The sequence below is a fragment of the Malurus melanocephalus genome, unplaced genomic scaffold (assembly GCF_030028575.1).
Source record: "Malurus melanocephalus ecotype Western Australia unplaced genomic scaffold, MMel_1.1 scaffold_1, whole genome shotgun sequence".
Lineage (NCBI taxonomy): Eukaryota > Metazoa > Chordata > Aves > Passeriformes > Maluridae > Malurus > Malurus melanocephalus.
The window spans coordinates 9,087,834-9,111,808 of record NW_026623233.1 but is presented as its reverse complement, the minus strand read 5'-3'; the positions used below and the strand labels follow the sequence as shown (position 1 = coordinate 9,111,808).

General features: G+C 42.4%; 1 protein-coding gene across 1 annotated transcript in view; it reads left to right on the top strand.

Moving 5' to 3' along the window:
* SH3RF3 (SH3 domain containing ring finger 3) overlaps window positions 1–23,975 on the top strand; it is a 91,883-nt gene that overhangs the window by 50,424 nt on the left and 17,484 nt on the right. Inside the window, exons 7-8 of the mRNA XM_057386517.1 lie at window positions 1,459–1,709; window positions 5,788–6,092. Coding sequence (XP_057242500.1) covers window positions 1,459–1,709; window positions 5,788–6,092 — 556 coding nt within the window. The remainder of the gene's footprint in view (window positions 1–1,458; window positions 1,710–5,787; window positions 6,093–23,975) is intronic.

Genomic DNA, 23,975 nt, shown 5'->3' with positions numbered 1-23,975 from the left:
AAAAAGGAAAAAGGAAAAATCAGATGCATTTAGCAAAATATAATCCAGGCAAACCTTGCACCATGAGATAAGTCACTGACACCACAATGTTGTCTTTCCTCCTGTGACTTTAGGGATAGGGAGAATTGGGCAGAAGGGATAGCTATCCTTTGCATTTTTGGACCATATCTTCTAGCCTGTGCTTTGGTCTTTTTCCATCAGAATTTCACTCTTTCAGCTTTCCACCCTTTTCTAAGGGTTATTTCTTCTGTCACTCATGCCCTCTGAATCAAACCAAATTGTTCAGCACACTSCTTTCTGCTCTTCTCTCTGTGTTCCCACACAACCATCTTTGGGACCTAGAGGCTGCCCCAGTCCCACATCCTATGGTTGACTCCTACATTTCTATGACTCTCTCCTCTCTTGCTAAACCCTTGCATTGTCTCATTTCCATTTCCTCCACCTTGCTTTGTTCTGCCTCATATTCCCTGTGTGGTTCCTTTCCTGGAAGAGGACCTTGGCATAAGAAGCAGCCCAGAAGAGAACAGCACAAAACAATCCATTTCATGGCATCTGCAGCTGGGGAAAAAATTATTCAGGAACTTGAGTGTGAAACTCAGAGAAAAGAGCTGCTGAGCAGCAGCTGATTTTGTCCATTTGTGTCCTTCTGTCCTTCTCAGTGTCCTTCTGTCCTGGCCAGAGTTTTTAGCTCAGTGATAACAGGATCAAGATGTGCTGTAGCCTGAACTCAGTGAACAGGAAGGAGAAAGAGCCTTGTCTCTTCCCTMTGAGGCTGACTTGGCCACTCACGTGAAACACAAATTATGCATGTAGTTAAAGTGAAAAGTGAGAGAKGTGTCAATGACTGTTTGGATTTCTTTTTCATTCAGGTCCACTGCATTCCTTCCCCTGTTGCATTCCCTTAGCAAGTCTAAGCTAGGGCTGGTTACATCAATAGGGTGAGTGTTCAGCCAAGCCAAGCCCAGTCAAGTCTGCTGCTTCTCAGTTCCCTTCAATACSCACCATACACAGATTTGGTGTTATCCATCTTAGTTTCTCCCTGTAGGGCTGTTTGCAGGTTTGGTCCAAAGAAAAGATCTCTGAGTTTGTTTCAATTATCACTCCACATGAAATAGCCTCTGGCACACAAAATGACATTTGGGAGATACCCATTTCCTCTGAATTAAGATTTGTGATTTTACTACACTACAGAAATATAGTGTAATAAAAAAGGTGATGAGAAAAATAATATTTTTTATTTTGACCCTGTACTTCTTCCTGTAGGATAGAGGGGTGAAAATATCTCCCAGCATGCTTATAAYTGGGTCCTACAAAGATAACTATATATCAATACCTCAGTTTAACAACTGATAGGCTATAATGTTGAACCCCCTAAGTAACTAGAGGAACTTATTAGCACTGTGGTTGGGTATTTTGGTCTCTGCCGCATGCTTACACTGTGCATTTGTCTCCATGCAGGGTGCCAGTGGGAGCTGGGCAGCCGAGGAACAGYGGAGCTGGAGGAGCTCCAACAACAAAAGTAGCCCCAGGAGCCATCCATCCCATCGTGGCTGGTCACAGCAACGCCAGCACGGCTGTCAGACCAGTTGTTCCCATCACTGCTCCTCAGACGCATCCCCAGCTGCAGGCGGCCTCTCCGCAGCTCAGTAACTGCCTGCGGTACTCGGCGCAGCCGCCAGCCAGCCAGCCCCGCGGTGCCATGCAGATGGGTAAGTGCTCACCCTGCTGCCTCCCGCCCCGCACTGGCACCTCTGATGTGGCACCCCTCGAGTGCCACCCTCTAGAATGTGTCCGTACCCACAGCTTTCTTTCTCGCTTTAGTCACGGCACAGTCAATGTGGAGTTTGTCCACTGGTGATAGAGTACGTTTTCTTTGCTTGTAATATTTATGGGTTTCTATTGATCTCTGGGAACCACGTTGTGTTTATCAGATTGTTCTGTTGCTACAGCTGAAGTAGATTGTAGTGTTTACAAATATTTATACAATTTATCTGAGTGAAAGAAAGCACTCGGTATACTGAGGAGATTAACAGTTCTGAGTCCGGTTGGCTTGCTGACAAAAAAATACTGCCCTTATTGMAGAGCAGTTAACACATGCCTTGAAATTAAGAAGCATTTCACTGGGCTTCAGGGATGAAAGGTATTTATTAGGCAGAATGGGACYCCGTGTTAGTGATAAAGCAAAAGATCTGAAAAATGCCACCACCTTTTTGAAGTGAGAATAAGGGCTCCTTGCACCAGGGGGCCTCTGTTCTTTCTAGGTTCCCTYTCTGATGTACAGCACAATTTTCTAGAGTACAATTTATTCCCCTWTCCCTGATGTTAAACAGCTTCTGATGTTGAATAAAGTAAAAGTAAATCCTGTGGYGGAACTTTATAGCAAAATTGAAAACATTTTGTTTCTGATATTTTATAGGGATGTGAGCCATTGTATTTACAAAGGCAGATCAGTAAGAACTGTGACTGCTGAAAACTGAGGTCTTAGATACAAAACAGAGCAAATACGAATGAGAAATACCCTGCAGAGTAAGTCATGAATTCATACCTTCTGAAGCTAGAAGCTACCATTATGACCATCTGATCTTACTTCCTACACAGTCCAGACCAAAGGGAAGAAAATGTAATCAAATGTTTGTGAATCTCAGTCTTGTACAGTGGAGACTCCTCTGTTCAACAAACAGTGCAGGGCTTTACACAGAATCCCTGTCACACTGAGGAATAATGAATCTATCCTCTTGTAGTCTACCTCAGAAAGTGCTGCTTTCCCCGCAAGTCACACCCTTCCAGGTCTACTGCTCCCACAGTCCAAAGGCAAAAATGTCCCCTTTCAGGTGAAGCTCTCAGGAAGTGTTCAGGTGCTCCTGTTGCCTCCTGTGCCCATGTCAACAGGCGGGTGACTCCGCTGAAACCAAATGAGAGATCACTTTGCTCCACAGACCTGGCATGCCCCACACCTCCTTTTCACTGTGCAACACCTCCAGCAGCTTCCCTGATTTCATATTACTCCTCCTCAGGTCACTCTGACATAAAGTGCCAAGGCATTGGCAGGCAGGGTGATCCAGGGACCACAAAGCTGTTCCAAAACCTCCTAAGCAGGGAGTTTTCCAACCTTTCCAGAAGGCTGATGAGGTTGTTGCTTTAATTAAATAAACSTTTGCCAGGATAAATAAAGGAAATTTTCATGATTATCAGCAATTGTCTCCATGACTGTCCTCACCAGTATCCTGTGGACCAGAATCCCTGCAGGACAGCACTGACTTTTGGAAAAGCTTGCCAAGAGAGCCAAGCTGGCACAGTATTCAAATCACGTTTCTGTTGGCTTGCAATATACATGAGTAACAAATCAATTTTCTACAAGGCCACTAATGTAGGAATACACCCAAAATGAAATATGAGTGGTGTAGAACAAAAATAGCCTTCAGTGAGCATTGCTAATTAATAGCATGTTTGATGCAGCTCAGTCCAGATCCAGAGATTCCAGAGCAAAGGCATAGATTTGTAACAGTAAGCAGATGAARCTACAGAATAATATGTGAGAGCTCTGCTCAGAGTTGATTTTTCTCAGGCCATTTCTTTTACTGTTTCTTGTGTTTTATGTTTCCTTTGTGTCTGGAAACACCAACTCCTCTGTGAAAGAGATGATGTATGTAATATGACTATCAAATCAGGGGTCTGCATCCAGGTACATGCAGTGAAATTCCATTGTATGCTTTTCCTCTAAATTTGGAAAGCCACTGCTCTCTACAAACAGTAGTTCAAATCCTAGCTCCTGCAAGCTTAACCATCCCAGAAAATTAGATTTCTGATAGCAATGGTTGCTTATCACAGARGTTCCAAATGGGAAAATCAGGAGGGAATCACTTCAAGATAAATGGTGCCTGGCTTTCTGGAAGTGAATTGCACTTTCACTGCATGTTCTTGGTAGTCTTGGGAGGGGAAGATAATAACTAATAGTAAAAATAGGCTTGAAGGTGTCTGTGATAACTTTTAGGGCCTTCCTCATGCTACATGGTAAAGTCATATGAAGTTACAGACTGGTTTAAGACAGTTTAGCTGATTTGCTATAAATAACACTAGTAAAAAAAGTGTGTTATACAAAGAGCAACTGTGAAGGAGAATCCTATAAACTTTGGAGGTGCTAATCTGATGATGACTGGCCTGTTGTGTTCAGTATCATACCAGATAACAGGGCATAAGCCTGGGAGATTAAATTCCCTCCTGGGAGGAGTGCTCAGCTGGCACACTGAGTATGATTAATGGCAGCCTATAATTTCAATCCATGTTAAAGGGTGCCACTGGTAGCCACAGGAATAGAAACCAGTGGTTTGAGTTTTCTAGCATTGTTGTTTAGTTATAGATTGAGTGAACTCCAGCTGCATAAAAGTTTGTCCTTCAGATAAAAATCACAGATCAAAGTGGGTCAAAAATTTTCAAGTAAAATGCATCTTGGTCAAAGAAAAGCTGAYTTGGACTCAGTTTTTTGTCAGGATGTAGTTCAGTCAGACCAACCATGAAGCTATACTGGCTCATGTTGGTAAGGGAATTGCTGGTTTTCCAGAGCTGTTCTCCACACAAGAGAACAGTGTAATGATCACATTCTATGTTTTCACATGCCCAGGTGAACAACCTGATCAAAATAGAGGCTATTATGGAGTGAATGAGCATGTCATGCTCAGAAAAATGTTCAGAGGTTCAAATTTTGCACGGAGACCAAGTTAAACAAGACTATGAAACCCTGGAATCATTTATGAAATGGTCACTTTCCAGTCAGTCCTACTATTGAATCATTTAAGTGAGGGAATGTCTGAGTATGGACTCGGCTTCTAGGCTGTACATAGTTGACACGAAGCTGCATTTAAGTTACACCTAAGCAATCAACCAAGCTGGAAATCATAGACATAATCATTGTGAAAAWGGACCCAGAGATTTATCACATTTTTTTCAACTTGAATCATGCAACAGGCTCTGGAATCCCTGGAGAGCCGACCTCATCAGCGTGTCACAGTCACCGTTAAATGGATGAGCTCTAATTCCTGGTTCCCACTGCTTGCAGGCAGGGTTTGCTTAGCAGGAGCAGCCAGACTAAAAGGCACTGCATAGTCCCTTAGGGACTTTGCTGGCAGAGAGGAGGCTGAGCTCTGGAGAAATCCTCTGGTGGATTTCTGCTTAATTTATCCTGTGCAGCACAGTGATGTGATGTTGATCATTTTGTTAGGGCTGAAACAAGAGACCTCYCTTTGTAATTGCTGTCTGCAGGGTCAGCGTGGATCATTTGGGCTAAACCCTTAGGTCCCGTGTTGAATTGCTCCCAAACCTATCACGTTAGGAGGTGGCCTGGGGGTGTGGAAAACAGCTCAGCTGGAACGAGATAATGTATTTTTAAAAGACAGCAGGCTAAGTATTTATTTCCAGGCACAGGCAGGGATAGTGAGTGCCATTCCCCAGTGGCATCACTGGGGRAACAAGCCAATTTTGGTGACTTTGGACAGGCCTTTTGCAGCCAGGAGGAGAATTAGCTGAAAACAGTTGCAGGGTGAGATATCCTGGGCTAAAGCTCAGGGCTTATGTCTCCATCGGGCCCCTGGCACCTTCACAGAATCACAGAATATTCTGAGTTGGAAAGGAAGGATCATCGACGTCAACTCTYTAAGTGAATGGTCCCTAAGGGGACCGAACCCACACCTCGGTGTTATTGGCACCGTGCTCTGACCAACTGAACTACGGCCACAAAAGGGCCCACTAAGCAGAACGAGCGGAGTTTAACCGTGCTCTGTCTTTCTCCCGCAGCGCACCCGGCGGTGCCGGCCCCGGACCGACCCACGGCCACCGTGTCACCTCTGCGGACACCCAGCTCTCCCTCCCGCCTGCCCGCCGCAGCCATTCGGCCTCACCCCGCCGTGTCCCCGCAGCACGGCCACCAGCCGCCCGCCCCGGGGGCCAGGCCCCTCATCCCGCTCACCTCCGCCGCCGCCGCCATCACCCCGCCCAACGTCAGCGCCGCGCACCTCAACGGGGACGTGGGCGGTGGGTCCCTGGCTGGGCCAGCCGTGCCCGGGCCCGCCGGCAAGCCCGACGAGAGGAAGAACGAGAAGGTAAGGGCCGCCGTGACTCTGCCGGGCTCCTGCCACATCTCCCTCCCACAGGGATGCTGAGGAGGCACCCTGCCGAAACTGGTTTCCATCGCCAGACAGCTTGGGCATCCTCATCTCACAATATTTCACACCTCATCCCTCTCCGCCCCCAACATTGCCCTCACGTTACCTACTCAGGAGTGGGAAACAAGGGTAAATGGGCTGAATTTGTGTGTTTCTTCCAACGATAACCGCCGACAAAGAGGCTGATGGTGGCACCAGCCACGCAGCAGGTGCCTCAGGCGCAGTACAACCTTGGCTCGTGGGTGGTAGGAGCTGTTCTGCTCTTCCAGGATCACCTCGATTTCTTCATGAAACTTTCATTGCAGTGGCACAGCCAAAAGAGAAGGAAGGGAATTGGATAMTGCTCTTTGGGATGTAGGTGCAGTGCACTGTAGGGCCAATCTCTAAGGAACCAGCAGTGGAAGCGATACCTGGGTACGTGTTCCCTGGCACACCTTGCTAACCAAAGCCAGCCTGGAGAGCTGCTTCAAGCACCCAGCCTTTTAGGTCCTTGGCAAATATTTTGCTTTTACCACATGTTTACATTGTGTCAGCAGTTGCCATATATCAGTGCTGAAGTTTATCTGTGTACTGGCTAGCAGAGCAAGATCCTGGTTTGTATCTGAGTAGGAGGAGGAGATGTGGGGGCCTGCTTTTCCTTTGAACCTTTCCATATGTTCCATGAGCTTTTCCATGGTGACAGACACATATGGAGTAAACAGTTGCTTTGTACGTGGTATATTGGGGTGCCTGGTCTCATGAGTTAGAGTCACAGATAACCCCTTGTTTCAAAAAATGAGGAATACAAGTTTCAAAATCCTTTCCTTAATCCTGTGTTGAATCTTCTCAGAATGCTTTTTGAGAAAAGAATAAGAATGTAGAAATTCTGCCCTGGATATGACATTTAGGTACTTACAAAGAATTCCCAAGTGTGCATCAAGAACAGCATGTGGTGGAAGCAGAACAATACCTGCTGCTTCTACAAGTCCAAGAAAGTGAATAGCATTTGGCAGGAGGTGGTAGATCTGCACATTACCTCAGAGCTTTGYATACTGGCTTATTTAATACTTCCTAAAATGCATTAAGTGATAGGTCCATATGTTTTAATTCATATGGTACTGCACACTGAAAGTCCCCAGGCAAAATTATATTGAGTATAGTCCTAAGATACTGGTTAAMCTTTCCCAAGCTGTTACAGCTTAAAGTTAGTGAATTTGGATGCACATAAGTAAAGTTAAGAGGTTTCTGAGCTCCGTGGATGAAGGGGAGAAGCAAATAACACATTCGCTTGCAAACAACATCACTGCAATGGGCRTTGCCAAAGACCAGTTCACTATCTGGAAAATATAAGGGAGAAGTGACAATAAAAGTTTTCATTTATGACTGGATTGGAGGATAATACATAACTGCCGCAGTTGAACAACATATTCCTGACTCTTGTCCATGTTCTATTTCACTTTCATTTTAGAAAGATCTGAATTAGCAATGTTTCCTTTCCTTTTAGAAATAGTGACTGATGTTTGGCCAGTTAAGTTGTGTGCTTATTCTTTGCTAAGCCTAAATACTTCTTTGAAGCAATTAAGAGCTTGGATAATGCRAGACTGAAAGCCATATAACTATTCAGAAAGGCATCTGTGAGTCAGAACTGGAACCATATCTGGAACAGTACTTGATATTTTCAAAGTGGAGGTTGGTTGGGCAGGTGTTTTGGTAAAYAGGGAAGTGTCATTACACTCGGAATGTCTGTGGAGAAAGACAGTATCTGTTATCAGTACACGTAATAGTAAAAAGATCGAGGAGCAAAAAACAGGAGTGACACAGCTAGCAAGCGGCCAGATAAGCAGAGATCAGAAGCAATTTTTCYGAGTTCAGTTTCATTTTATTAATCAGTCAAGTATTTTGAGATGAAAGGAACAGAGGGGAAGTTAGTAAGAGGAGAGGTAATAAGGTCTTCAGCTCTACTGCACACAGGATGGAAGAAATGCACAGGTAATTATCTCCTGAGGAACTGAGATTAGCAAGTCATATGTGATGTAAATTGTAATGTGCCATAAAATTAGTGTTGTTGTCAGAATCAACAATTTTTGGTGTCCCATTAAATTGTTAATTTTAATCCTGGCTTAGTCTTTCCAGTATCTTTTGTAGGATACCCTTGAGGATGAAACTGAATGATCAGAGAATAACTGGTTTAGGAGACATTGTTATTAACCATGGTTTTCTTTCATGCAGGGATTGTCAGTGTGAGTTCACTGTGGTACAGAGGGCACATAGTACATAAGAAGAAGTAGTTTGCATTCAGGGGTGGATATGATGAGCATCCATTGTTTTTCATGGTTCTYTTGAGGGCTGTGGAGATAAATTGCAATTTTTGCATTTATCACTCTAGTATGGTGAGATATATTGGTCCTTGGGGAATTTTCTTCTAAATAACTTTAGCAGTGTTGATTGTCTGTTTGAAGACTAGGCTGGGAGATAGTGGGGAAAAGTATTTTAAGATATGACCTTCTAAGAATTTATGTTTTATGATTTCCCATGTAGATTCCACTCAGGGATACTAAATGTGAACCAAGGGGCAGCTTCTGCAGTGAGTCTGTATGTGCTGTTTGTGTTACTTGTTCCAAGATGGAATTGACTTGGGAACAGCCTTGCTGAGTGTACGATATGGTCATCACTGTTAATGCTTTCCTCCWTGTAAATGTTTAGATGCCATTATCACAGGTTCCTGTTGGTGTGCAGTATAGGCAGATCATGAAATTTCTCTCAAATCWAGGGACTCCCAATTCCAATTTTTACTCATTTCATTGTGGTATAAAGGCAACTGGCAGAAATAATTGTAAGGATTAGGGGTTTCAGATCAGCATGAATGATTTTCTTGCTCATTTTCTATTAATATAGCAAATAAATATTAAATATATTTTTGACCTCTCTAGTTCTCTGCTTCAGCTTATTTATTGAAGATCTTTATCCAAACTTCCAAAGCTGCAGGTGAACCTTGGTACTTACATTCATTTAGGTGTCCTGATAATGGGGTATAATTACTGCATATTCCTGCTGACTTAATCAGGAGGTAAAATTCTGCTCCYGTGCCAGTCTTCACTGGTCATATCCATCTACTCCTGGAGGATCCCATGTGCAACTGGGCTTGTGCTGCACTTCTCRGCTCCTTGACCAGCCTCCTGTCTCCTTAGGGCAGTTTTAAGTATGGTGTCCTTTACCAGTAGCTGATGGTAGCTGATGAAAAACTGAGCAATAGACAGTGCTTAAGTTCACTGTGCAGCAGTGCTTGGAAAGTGCTCTGGCAGCCAAACCAGCTGAGAAGTAGAGCACTTGAAAATCAAAGAAATTTCAGTGCTGTATGGGCACAGTGGGAAGCATCAGGAAAGGCGGCTCCCGCCGGGGTAGCACAGACACTGCAGGAATAACAAGTGGTCTGAGTAAAAGTAGGGGAGCACAGCAGAAGTCAAGGTGGTAATGGTGGTCAGGGCAGCGTAGGAGAGAGAGGAGCGTTGGCAACTGCTGGGAGATAGAGCAGGGAACACCAGAAAAGGGGTGTCAGTAGGGGGGTTCAGGTGAAGGGTGCTGTGCAAAGCCCACAGGAAAGGGTCCTGAAATGGGGAAGTTGAAGTATAGGGTGTGAAATGGATCTAAAGAAGGCAGTTGAAGAGAGGAAGGTGTGAAGGAGACTTTCTTCTTTTTCTCAAATACGTCCCACTTGAGATTAATTTTCCTTCTTGCTTAAAGAAGGAAGTTCCTTTCCCCAGAAGTGAAATACTAATTTTTCCCCAGAGTCACTTTATTCCAGGTTAGGAGTGGGAGCATCCCTAAGACATCACAGGGTTAGGAGAGATGTAAAACAAATAGCAAATGGACAACATCCATTTCCTTTAAGGGTGTGGAGTCATAGCAGGGTTCCTTTGAGCTCTTACTTTGTCATTTGTTACTAACATTTGCATGTGTAGCCATCTGAAACTCATAAAATTCAGTCCCAGCTCCCAAATCTTCTGAACATCTGAAAGAAAGAGATGGAGATCTCAGCTGTGGAATTGGAGCGCAACTCTATGGTTTGGGGACTTTTTGCAATGGGRACCTGCTTTTTCGGGCAGGATGAGWACTACCCAAGTTCAACTGGTAGATTACAGCTGAGAGCTTGTAATTACGGTATCACTACTGCTTTGACCTTGCWCAATTTTTGCTGTAATAGTTTCTGCTGTACATAATCTGGGTTGGTGCTTAATACCACTGATAAAACCACTTGTTTGAATGAATTAATGCATTTCTCATTAAATGAGCTCCTCATTATGTTAATCAAATCAGGCAAATCATGCTGGGTGGTTTGACCACTGTAATTAAACTTTCTTTAAAATCCACTCATTTGGCTTTYGATGAGGATTTTGATTAAACTCTTCTAAAATGTCTGGCCCAAGAGCTGACAGAGAGAAAAATAAGGACTTGCACCAGCAAGCAAGTCATTAATTCATCACTGAGTTACAGTAATTCCTTAATGCTTTACCTAGTCAGAGTATATTGGAATATTTGAAAATTGGCAATGTAAAATTAAACATTTCTTACAAGTATGCTGAAAGAACAAGTCTGTTTGCAGCTTTAAATTTAGGAACTATGTCCCTGGAATATATAGAAGATCTAGATTAAGAAATCACAACAAATGGGAAAATACACTCTTTCTTGATATTAAGATGAGATACATCTTCGGAAATTTGCTTTGAATACACACCAACCATTTTGCATGTGAAGACTGAATCAGTAAACATCTGTCTGTTTTCACCAGCGTCACTCACTTTCTCAAGTATCAATCCTGCTCAAAATAAATGCATTCCTCAAAGGATGTAGTATGTTTGGCATGATGCTGGTGTGAGAACTACATTGCAAAACAGAACGAGCCAAGGCTTGTTTTCTGGCCCTGCAAATGTCCCTGCATGACTTGCATCCGTGCTTCTAAGCTTTCTTCTCTGCCTAAAATAGGGTGGCTGCAATCCAGACTGCTTATCAAGTACAGTCCTGGTAAATGGTGTGGCCCAAACCATGCCCCTGTCTTGTCCTGGGAGAGTGCTAGTTCACAGAATCATAGAATATCCTGAGTTGGAAGGGACCCAYAAGGATCACCAAGTCCCAACTCCTGGCCCTGCAGGACAACCCCAAGAATCAAACCCTGTGCTTGGGAGCATTGTCCRAATGCTTCTTGCACTCAGTCAGGCTTGGTGCAGTGACCACTTCCCTGGGGATCCTGTTCCAATGCCCAGCCATCCTCTGGTAACTAACCATTTCCGGATGTCCAGCCTAAAACTCTTCAAGGCCATTCCCTTGGTCCTGTCACTATTTACCAGAGAGAAGAGATCAGTGCCTGCCCCTGCACTGCCCCTCATGAGGAAGTTATTGACTGCTTTGAGGTCTCCTGTCATTCTCCAGGATGAGAAAAGTTATCTCAGAAGCTCCTTACATGACTTCACCTCAAGGCTCTTCACCATCTTTGTAGCCCTTCTTTGKATGCTCTCRAATACCTTTATGTGCTTTTTATATTGTGGGCCCCAAACTGCRYACAGGACTTGAGGTGAGGCTGCAGCAGTGCAGAGTAGAGCAGGAAGCTGATATAAGCCAAACCCACAAAGATTAATGGATTCAGACTGAGGTTTGTTTCTAAATCCTGACCTTGTCTTTTATGCCAGATGACCAGATRATGACCAGAGAGACTTTGCTCTCCACCACTCCCTCTTCATGTCAGTGCCTTCCTCTGCCTTCTCCTAAATTACAGCCCAGTGCCCAGTCCTACATGGCAGCATCCTTCCATGCAGGCCTCCTGCCCACACACTTATTCACTCACCCTGGCTTTATGTAGGGTTGGAGACTAGATCAAAGGATCTTTAGAAATTTGGCTTCATGAACTCTGAGATGCTCTTTAACCTTGGTTCACATTACAGCTGTCCAATTAAGCTCTCAGTTGGTAGAACAGAAACTGTCTGAAGAACCAGATCCTACAGTTWTACACTTTCAGTTTTTACTTACTGTTAGTCTCCATATTGCAACTACTTCTCATATAAACTTGTCCCTGAGTAAAAAGGATTTGTTATCACATCATATCCCCAAAGAAATTTAATTCCTTATCCAGAAAATGAAAGATTAGTCTCAAAAGTGAAGTGTTGAGCACTTGCAAGGACTTTGTAGATATAAAATGATGTTACAAAAATAGTGGTCACCTGGGACGAGTAGAGGAAGCTAAGGACAGAGTTGATGCAAGCAGATTTTTCAGATACAAAGTCAATAAGATTGACCCTGAGTTTCTGGAAGARGAATTCAGTCTTCCCAGCAGATATGAAATTATTTGATATTTTTCAATTTGGGAAAAGTATTTCACTTAAGTTCACCTAAGAAAGCCCACTGAGTTGTACAGGTATGAAATGGAATGATAACAACCAAGAGATTAAATAAAAACAGTGAGTGACATTACCAAAAACAACTTGCACAAAACCAGAAGAACCAGACTTGAATTCTTAGAATAAGTGTTGGATGCATTGAGAGGAACCAACATTGGAATAGTAATCTAAAGGTTTGCATCAAAAAAATAAGTTCTGTGACACAGTTTTTCCTGAATATTCTGTAAGACATCTGAGTTGATCCTGGAGCTACAAACACCAGCATTTCGTTGATCATTTTCAGAGTCAGCTTTGACTTTTCAGACTAATGTGTTCCAGTTTGTTTCTTGGTAAGGATGCTTTAGTCTGGAATATTTTATTTCAGTTCTCTCAAGATCTGTGCACAGAATACATACTGTTAATCCATTTCCTCTCAACAAAGGCAAGGGGGCTGCCTCCATCACAAATGAGCCTCTGCTTCCCATGCTCCAGAAAGTGAATCTTGGCTCAGTGACCAGCAAGCGATTCACCAGAAACTTGGCCAAGGAGTGGAAACCTCTTTTTCTGGTCATGTGAATTCAGGCCACAAAGTTCTGTTTTAGGGCAGAAAACTCATGCTTAAAATCTCTCCAGCACCTTCTCCTTTATYGTTAGAGCTCAGTTTGAAAGGACAAAAACCTGGCAACTCGGTGATGAATATTTTAAGGCTGGCAAATAACCCAGCCAAAAGCATGAGCCCCAGCTGTCAAAACATAGAAAACTTAAGGTTTACAATAAAACAGATTTCTGTTATTTCTGACTGGCTAGGATTCTTTTGCTTAGATCAAGGGTAAGAAGTCATTGATCAAAATTTCTTTTTCTTCTTCACATTTTTGATGTTAGGAAATGCTTTCAAACTCCCTACAGATATTTCAAGCGCTGACTTTGCTGCCAAGCAGTCTCCGAAAGCTATTCCTTTTTTCTCTCCTTTCCCCCCGCCTCTGCTTATCTGCCTCACAGTGCTGTCACAGGATTTCTCAAGTGTCCGCAGTGGATTTCTCTAACACTCTTTTGAGTGGTTCTGTGCTGCATTCTGCGGCCTTAAGGGGAAGCAGATCCCRGGGAAGAGAAGATGGAGAGTGCTTTAACTTCAAGAGGAAATTCAGTTTATCTRCTAACTGGAGATGAAGCTGTTTGGATGCCAAGGCACAGCATTCTCCTGGCACCTGTAGAGACCTAATTTTATAGCACACCAGACCCRTGGGCTTTTGCTAAATCCTTAACACGGTTTGAGGAAGGAAGTAGAACTGACAAAAGAAAGAGCATGCAAGGGAGCACTGGAAGCAGAAGGCTGGAGGCGTATGTGTGTGCGAGTGTGTCTGCGTGTGAGCATCCCGGCACTGGCGTTCCCATGGCATTCCCCTGCCTGCAGAAGAAATCATGTGGGACCAGATGGCTGGATGGGGCCAGGCTGTGGGTGGGGATGGTAAGTATGTCCTTGGATTAGTCGGGTGAAATGTAAGTGCTCTTGTGCTATTGATGGGAGACATTGACACATTCCGCCTGTTAAGGGATCATGGGGGCCAATCCCCACCCCAGACCACACARCTCTGCAGCTGAGCATCCCCCCTCATGACTTCTGCCCTCTTCCTGCCCTATTCCTGAAGAACATGGTTGGATCTCTCTTTGCCTGATGACATCAGGCTCCCAGTTCCCATGCATGGGTTAAAAACCCCACAGTGTGAGTGYTGTTCCTGTAGTTCGCCTTTCTGCCTGAAGCAGTAACACACAGAGCTGGCATGAGCTGACACTACCCCGCCACTCCCAGGAAGAAAGATATGCAGGATGAAACTATTCCAGCACGAAACGGAGTAGGAAGCTGGATGCCTTAAAAACAATGAAACAACTTGCAGTGCGTCAGAGTTGGTGGCATCTTGGCATCTCACACGTTCAGGATCATTTGTTTTCCTCAATKGTTTTCCAGCTGTGAATTCACAAGCCAGTAAATTTTAAACCACCAAGAGTCAACAGAGATGATTCACTGAGTACCTCAAGTGCCAATGCAGATTTTTTATGGAGACAAAGTTTGAACTTTCCTGTGTTGTCTATAAACAACTTTTCAGTGCCCATGTTTCTTTTTCTCGTCATATGAGTATTTGTATTTTTTTCTAGGTGGGTTAAAATGTCTACAATCAATGCAGAATTTTTTCAGCAAGCTCTGCTGGAAGAATTACGTAAACKAAATGAAATTGCAGTTTTTGAAAAACATCAATACTGTAGGAATAGCATGTTACAACAGCCAACAAATATCTGTGGCATGTTTCTATTTTTGTTATGTAACTTGAGGGCATAACCAAGTTATAGCAAAAGGGATATTTATCTTATTTGGTACACTTTTGTTTGTTTCTCATATTGCAGAAGCAGCATAAAGATTCACAAGCCCTCGGCCCTTCTTTTGCCAAGTGGTAAAGCCACTTTAAAGTCAGTCTGAGTTGTTGTTTTTTTTGACTGAATGTCTCAAGCATCTAGYAATTCCCTTTGGACCAAGTGAAGACATGGAGTCAGTGCTTGTCTCTGAAGGACTAAAAAAAATGCTCTTATTATGCTCTCTGGAGAAAACAGCAGTCTCAGGAATTCAAAAGTACACCATGCAAAAATCACTTTTCTGACACTACATCTGCAGGCTGCATGTAATCAATTAATATAGTGTGTCAAGCAGTCAACCTTCTAATAAGCAATTTATTATAACGGCAGAACTCAACCTGTTGCTTTGCCTTTTTTTGGATATATTTTCCTTGGTTCATATTCAGTGACATGTTTCCATAAGTTAGGACTACAGAAGCTGTAATACTAACCTTCAGTCTCAGCTCACTGAACTCAGCACACTAGAAGCAGACTGGCATTGGGCTTCATCACCAGATGCCTCAGGGAGAAAGCAGTAATTTAATGTGAGTCCATGGCCAACTTATTTTGCAGTAGATTTCCCGGGCTGTAGTTTTTTGTCCCAAATCATGATCCAGCCAAAACTAGTATATTTTAAAATGGAACTAGCTGACTTTTTTATTACTTCAGAGATCTCTATTCCCCCTTGTACAACATCATGTTATTTTTTGTATCTTTAGTTTTGAGACAGAAAAAGGAGGAGGTCAGGCAGGCAGATCCTATCAACATGATGGTGCCTGCTGTGGCAAGGAAAATGCAAGAGCTAGGCTTTGATCAGGACATAAAAGAGGGAACTGATTTTCCAACTTTTAGATTTTTTCTGGACAGGTTTTATATCTAAGCCAGATAGTGCTGGTTGGCAGACTTAGAGTGAACCTGGCTGAGAGATACAGCTGGCCAGCAGAGACAGTGGCACAGGGGAAGGAGTARGGATGGTGGCCCTGAGGCCTGGAATGGGTTTCCATTCATCAGCCATGAGAAAGCTGGGTGGATGCCAASTACCTATCATAGATATCTGACTTTGCTTGAAATTTTTCCATTAAGACCATTCCACAACTTCCCTGAACAATCCATTCCCGTCCTTTGATATTCCTTGGGCCAGAAAATTCCCTATTATTCGTCATGAATCTTTTATGGTTACAKCTCAATCTTGCTTCTTCGTGTCTTGCTCCAGATGGAACTGCTGATCAGCTTTCTCTTGACAGCCTTTCAAATGTTAGAGAACTAATAATATATTTAGTCCTTGTGAATTTTTTCAACCTCACTGAGCCCAGTTCCCAGCCTTTCTTCACAGTGATGTTTTCTAGGTTACAGTTTCAGCTCTCCTCTGGGCAGTCTTCAGCTTGCTGAAGTCTTGAAGAGCAATGTCCCAGAGTGGAGCTGTGCTGAGGTCTTGTTTGTGGCAATTAGGATGGAAGAAGCACTTTGTATGACTAACATRTGAGTTGTTTACAGATGAAGTTTGTCTTTTTCACAGCAGCATTTTGATTCACTCCGTTTGTGATCCACTGTAACTTCCATGTCCCTKTGCAGGGCTTCTGGCTGGCCAGTCAGTCCTCATTTTGCATCTATGCATTTGATTTCTCATTCCTAACAGTTGTATACCATGCTTGTCTGCAGGTTTCACTATTTGGGATAATTTCTCKATTTTAGTTCAGAATTCTTACCCTGTTAATCCTACTGTTGTGGATTAACCTGGCAGGCATCTGAAACTCACACGGCCACACACTCGCCCCCTGCCATGAAAGGGGGAAAAATGAGTAAAAGTAGAAAAYTCATGGAATGAGATRGAMACTTYAATAGRTAAAGCAAAAGCTGCACACACAAGCAAAGCAAAACAAGGAATTGACTCACCATTTCCCTGCGGATGTTCAGCCATCTTTAGGACAGCCAGGCTCCGTCACAGTAATGGTGACTTGGGATGACAAACACCATCATCCTAAATGTGCCCCTTGCCTTCCTATTTCTTCCCCAAGCTTTCAACTGCTGATGATAACATCATATGGTCTGGTATATCCCTTTGGTYACTTAGGGTCAGCTGTCCTGGCTGTGACCTTCTCAGCTCCTTGTGCACCCTCAGACCCCCTCGCTGGTGGGGTGGATAAGAGGCATAAAAGGCCTTAACAATGTGCAAGGGCTGCTGAAACAGGATGTGTATTACACTTGTGTGGTCACAAATCCGAAATACAGCACCATACAAGCTACTGTGAAGAAAATTAACTCTATCCCAGCTAAAACCAGAACACTGCTTGTGTACTTGATCAGGTCAATACCCACTGCTGGTTTTAGAGGTACACTCAATAGCTCACCCAGCAAGTAGTTAATGGAAAGMTTGACTGCCGCTGGAAGCCTGAGACAAGCCCTGATGGTACATACTTGACATGTCCTCTTGGTTTGACAGAAAATCATTAACTAGAAAACACTGCAAAGCAAGTGGTAGCATCTGGTTATCTGAAGTTGGAATTCTTGCTTGCATGTTGCTGAGTTAAAAAGAGGGAGACTGGAAGGGGCTCCTCAAACACACACATTTCTGTTTTAGCAGGAAGAAGTTGAAGGAACAAACTTGTGCAAGATACTCTTTATATTGCCTACTCTGCTCTGGAAAGATTGTCACATACAGYAAAGTAATCATAGTACAGGACCTTGAACAGAAGACATGATTGCTTAACTAATGGACTACTAATTCTGTTATCTTTATAGACAGTCATTCTAATCAACCAGACCAGGATCAAATTGAAGATGAGGCAATTCTAAGTTAATGTTTGCCCATTGTGTTTTGCTAAAATGAAAATAAGAAAGTCTGCTAGTCTGTCAATCAACCCCTGCAGTCTTGCACCATTATCTGACTTGTATAAAGGGTTTTTCATCTTCATCTGTGGTTGGCAAGCTCAGAGATGGAATGACAGAGCTGTCATTTCTGCTCCAGTGCAGTCGTGATTTTATCTTTATATAGTTTCCATCTTTTTCAGATGTGAGACGTATTTGTCCRACATTTTCACAGAAGCATTTTTACCTTGTGTGTTAAAATTGACCATTTCTTTCCATTGGTTGGCAGAATTCACGGTTTATCTCAGTTCACACTGGCCTCTTCTGCATCAGTCAACTAGCTAGCAGACTGAAGAGGAATATGCTRTATATGTGCTGTCATTGGTAGTTCTTTCTGCAGTAGCTGCAAATGAAAACACCAACCAGATGTCACTGCCTTATTGCATAGCACAATCCAGACATGAAACAAATTTGTGTTCAGAGAGCACTTGAGGTTACAGATGTGGCTCTGTGTGTAGCCTATGTGAGATGCTTCTGTCAGCTGTGGCATAAAGGGTATCCTCAGACATCTTGGGTTATCCAAATCACTTTACAGCTGACATTTGAGCCGATGTGGTTTTTTTACAGTTGGGGTAGGATGAGGCAATGGACAASATTGGCTTAGATAGCACATGTGAGAAGTAGTAATTAGTTAAATCAGAGTAACTCAATTGCATTTCATTATATGGTTGTACCTTCAGGTCATGAGTCAGGGAAAAAGAAGAGGACTAAACAGACCAAGGAAGGGAAGGTAGGGTAGCAATATAAAACCATTTTTTCCCTACAAAAGGAAAAAAAAAACCACAGTGCTATTGACTCCTCTTCACTGGTTATGCCCTAGTTGCTCACTTTGGTTAGCTTTGTTTTTCATTGTTGATCCTTCTTGCTCTGCATTTTAGTTTAACAAAGGGATATTTTATACTCTAAAGAACTGTCTTTAGTATAGGGTATTTTTAGCAATTTTTTAAAGCAACAAAAACCAGATGAAACTAGGAAAAAAAAAATTAAATTCCATTTTTGCTGAAGAAAGGATGCTTTTATGACATGTGCTGCCAAGACCTGAGAAAGCAAGTTTTTTGCCATTGCAAAGCTCACTAGTAATTACAACCCAAGCACTGTGGGATTTTGAAAGTGACAGTTCCTTGGTGACTTTATCAAAGAAATCGTCATTTACATGCCTGGTCATTCCTCTGACACTGACAGCCACCTTCTTTGCAATACTTTAAAATTATTCTGAGATTCTTCCTTCATTTTTTAAAAGAGTATACTTGATCAATTGATCTTCATGGGAGAAAAYTATTTCAGCCACCTTAKGGTGTCCTAGAAATAGTCCACAGGGCATTGCTTGGAAACATAGTAGGAGTGAAAATGCCTGTAGCACAGCTGACAGAAGAGGTTGCAGAAATCTCAGCTGCTTTGCCTGAAAAGCTTATGCACKTCAATAATTGATCACACAGCAGTGTGCAGGACAACAGCTCTGTCCTGTGCAARAGACATCCCAGCGGGACCTGTGCCTATGGAAAAATAGCTCCTGTGGSTCCCACATGTGTTGAGAGGCTGAGCTTCCTTTATTCCCAGAAAAGAAACCATCAGCCTGAGCATTTTAGTAGTATCACTTTTGTTTGAGACATGCTATCATGATGGTAGGAGGGAGTAGAGACAAATCCTGATGTTTTTAATACATAAAATAAACTAAACTTTTTTKTGTGTGCTCAGGTTTAATGCTGTGATAGCTGCCAAAACTGGAGGTCAGCCTYCAGAGAGAGCAAAATTTTCATGCTTGTGACTTTAATGTTGTCAGGGACCTGCTTCTAAAATGTCAAACCATCTGAGGACCATCAGGGCCCCTCTCATTCCTGTCCCTCACTCATCCAGGCTGCCCCAGCAGTAGTGCAAAGCCCAGAAAATTTTCAGAAATACAAGCAAGAGGAGCTTCTGCTTTGATCACCTCTAGGCCACAGTCCATGCAGGTGTGATGTGTTCAGTCAGTCTCAGCTGACTCCTCTGTCTCCAGCTAAATACTTCTTTTAGGAGCTGTTTAATCCATGGAAGGAATTATTTCACTGTAATGTGTTCCAGTGTCTAGTATACACAAATCCTGGCAATTTTTTATTGTCCACAGGCAGACCTTTTTTCTCATGCAATGGGGAATTGATTTTGAGAGAATATACCTCCTGTGATACCTGATTTTCCCACAAGCAATCTTCCCCCCGAGTGCAAGCCAGCCCAACACCGTSTAGTTTGTTGGAAGTGCTGAAATTACAGCCTGAGGTGGCACAGCTGCTGGAACAATATCAACCAAGCAGGAATAGATACATCAGGGATAAACCACAATATGGTCTCTGCTAATCCAAACCATTTACCCTCATATTTCTGCTTTCCATAAAAGTAMAAGTGTCACTTGCCTGTCATTTAACAAGATTACAAAGCAAGGCCAAGCAATTTTAACTGTTTGCTTCTGAAATGAAACCTATCCCTTGTGAATGGGTAGAGCCAGAGCCAGCTACATGTAAGATTAGACCRTGTTGAAGCACACTGTGACTTCTGTCATTGATCTCTTTCATTCAGGTGTTCAGTGAGTGATCTTGCTCYGGCTTTCTGCAAAATGTGAGTGTTGCTCCCAGTGCTTCCCAGGACCAATAAATCTGTTTCACTTCCTTAYGAGAGACAAGGAGCAGCAAGCTAACCAGTCAGTCTAAATCATCTTATTTAGAAACATTAATTTTAAGCAGTTCATCTAGCAGTTAATTTATTTGTACATCTTTTTCTCATTTCAGAATCTAGTGCTGTTAGTCAAGCTGTGATAGATTATCCTTTAGTTTGAATAAATGTACCTAAAGTTTCGCAAGAACRCTCATGATCTGTCCAGCTGTTTGGCTTAAATTCTCTAGAAAGTACAGWTAGTCTACCAGACTGGTATCCAAGAAGGAACAGGGCCTTGTCAGCCCCATCACCAGTACCTTTGTGCTCCTTAGTGCAGTGTGAGTGCAGCAGCCCTTGGTCTATGGTGTTTTGCACAGCAGAGATGGAGCTGAGGAATCCAAATAGTTGCAGGGCTGTGAAAGTGCTCTGGGGTTGCAGTTCCCAACCTTTTGTGTCTCTTCCTTGGCTGACACTGTGTCCTGATGGCTTCCTTTTGCCCTCTCTCAGACCCTTGCAGCTGAGGAAGTCTCTGAACAGYTGATTTCTCAAAGCTGAGAGGGCACAGGGGAGGGCTCGTTCCTGGTTTTGTCCTGTTTCCTAAGCTCTTGCCAAAATACGTAGATTTTTTACCATAGCAATAATTCTGAGAATGTTGCTGTTTTTATGGTCTCTTTATAGCGAGGTGRAGTCACCCTGTGTATGCTCTAAGTACTGTTTCATTTACCTGTTGGGATTTACTGAAGCAGAGTTTGGATCTGTACCATTTAAATAGCCCTTGCTAGGTCTGTTCTCCATTAATTTGTCTAATCCCCTTTGAACTTCTTCATACTTTGGGCTTCCATAATACTGTGTGCATGAAGTCTCCATTTAATTATGTGTTGTGTGAAAAAGTGCTTCCTATTTTAGAGTTTCAGCCATTTGCCTGATAATCTCATTTAGCTTCCCCCAAATTCCTGTACTGTGGGAAATAACCAATTCATTTCCCAAGTACCTYCTCTGTGCAGGAAGGGATTTTGTAGGTCAGTATTTCTTGTCAGTTGTCTGCTTTCCAAGCATCGCCAAAGTTCATCCTTTATGCCTCTCTATGTAGGCAGTGGTGGGCAGGAGAGTGGAGAAGGAAAGATCTCAGTGCTTTGAGTCCAACTTCCCTTACTTATTGTAGGATAATCAAAATCCAGYGGAGTACTGAGCAGAGAAGGAAACTGAATGTCAGATGGACAAGGATATCAGGGTTATTCCTTTCTTTTGTATACAAAAGAGGTTGCTCACACTTCAAAGGAAGAGGTAGGCTAAGAACTGAAATACATGCATCTGACCCTAGTTCTAGAGAGGGTGGCTGCTTGGAAATAAGTGGAAATGTTACAATTTTCATGAGAACAATGGTTCYATCATTCTTGGTGTTGTTCTTGCATTTTTTTATCTGTACACAATTTTGAGTTACTCCATCACAGCAGTAGTTTTGAATTCTCTGTGCTGTGTTTCAGCTGTTCCCACGRAAAAATAGCACTAAAAGTGCTACAGTATCAGTGCAGCAGGTCATCTGTCCCTCATTCACCACTAATCGTGTTAGAGTCCCTTTTAGCTTCTACGTCTTCTGAATTCACCAGCCTCCAGAAAGCTKAACGACAGCTGAGACTCTGCTTCCTCTTCTGTTGGTTTTTTTTTTTCCTTTGAGCTAGCCTTTAACTTTGCTCCAGTGTTTGAAGATCTAATATTCCATCTAAATTGAATATTGAAATACATTTTTAGATTGCCTCTTTATCTCTTTTTGTGGTCCCCAGAGCCTTGCATCTGCCTCAGTTTAGTGAAAGCACATGATGAGATGCCTATGTGCTTTGCTGTATTGGGACCTGAACACTAATTTCTTATTCTCAGTTTTGTTTTCAAACCATTTAAAATTCCCAGTCAGGTCTAGCAGGACATTTTACTTATTTTCTCCTATTTTTAATAGTWCCTATTTTCAAATTAATTATAAATAAATCTAGTATTTTTGTGCACAAGCACATAATATGTGTATGCATGTTACTGTCACTGGAATTTAAAAGCTAAAGATACTAAAATTCTCTTTGTTTCTTGGCATGTAACATGTATACYGAGTTTATAATAGTAGACTTCTGGACAGAAGCAGTTGTCTCCATTAAAAACGAAATCATTGGCAAGTATTTCCATATAATGTATGATACTAAACTAGTCTTCCCCTAAAATCAGAAGAAATCATGTAGTAAGTAAATGCTATTGTCTTGTTCAGTATGTCATCAATGCCTCATGAGCAGTAGTGGCAAATTGCAAATGATAAATACATATCCAAAGATATTCCAGACCTGAAGTTTCCTTTGAGATAATATTGGTTTGGAGGGTTTAGCCAGGGCTTTTATAATCATTATCAAAATCTCAAGTCAAATAATTTTACAGATTTTAAAAACCCAGATTGTTTTTTTCCTCRGAGACATAATACCAAATATGACCTACTGTTTCAATGCAAGCATCAATCACCAGTAGCCACATAGGAATCAGAATAAAAATGCACTGTTCTCCAGCCACTAACTTAAATTCACTCAAACAAGCATTGACCAAGTTAAACAAGCAGTAAAAGTGGTGGTTTGGGGGTACTGACTGATAGATGAGTTCCTGATTTGTGAGGGCATTTGAGCCCTCGTAGGGCTCAGGGCAGCATTTAAGTAGTTCTGTTTCTTTTTTCTTCATTTTCAAATGAAACCTTTTCTTCTCCCTCTGGCTCTCTTATCTATTGATGTAACTGGTGTTGCATGAGAAATTACCTCATTTCAGTGGCTGGAGACAGCTTTTCTATCAGCTGCGGTAAGGTTTCCTCATTTGTTTAATGAACCTGGAKAGGTAGAAAATTAAGTATTAGGAGCTGCAGATGAAGAAAACTAAACCAGAATGTGTATTTGGGTGGTTTAAAAAAATATATCTGTGTTAATATAGCCAGTACATATAATTGGTATTTAGATTATGGCATGATTATTGCTTTGCAGACAGGGGACTCGGTTATCTCTCAGTCATCAATGAAGTAGCTGCATTCTGTGCTCATCTCATCTCTGAAGCTGAAAGAAGAGCTAGTTATTATCTTCAAGTGAGTTATTAATGAGGGGAAAAATCATCCCCAATTACTGTGAAGCAAAATATTTCAACATTTACATATCTCAGACTTTAATTTTGATCTAATCCTTCGTGAGTTCTTAAGCTCAGACGGTATTCACTTTTCCAAACATTCCCACAGCAACATATCAAGAGGAACTTGCACCTGTCCAAGTGCTGGCTTCCCTAAGGGTATGCTTCAGGGTCACAGAAGTGCTACCCATCCCATCCTTGTGCTGCTAAAGACTGATTTCCACTGGGATTCCTTCATGCTACACCCTAGAAACAGAGTCTCAACTGTAAGCTTTGCCAGAGAAAAAATTCTGAGTTGTCTATACTGTGTGTTCCCAGTCCTTTTTTTTTCTTAGCTAGAAACAGCCTGGAATTTATTTGTGAGGGCTAATTTTGTTCTTTTGCTTTTCTTTGAATCCTTTTGAAATTAATGGTGTGGAAGTTTTAACTCCGAATGTTCTAGAATAAAACCTGGGCAACACAAAGGTGATGATTT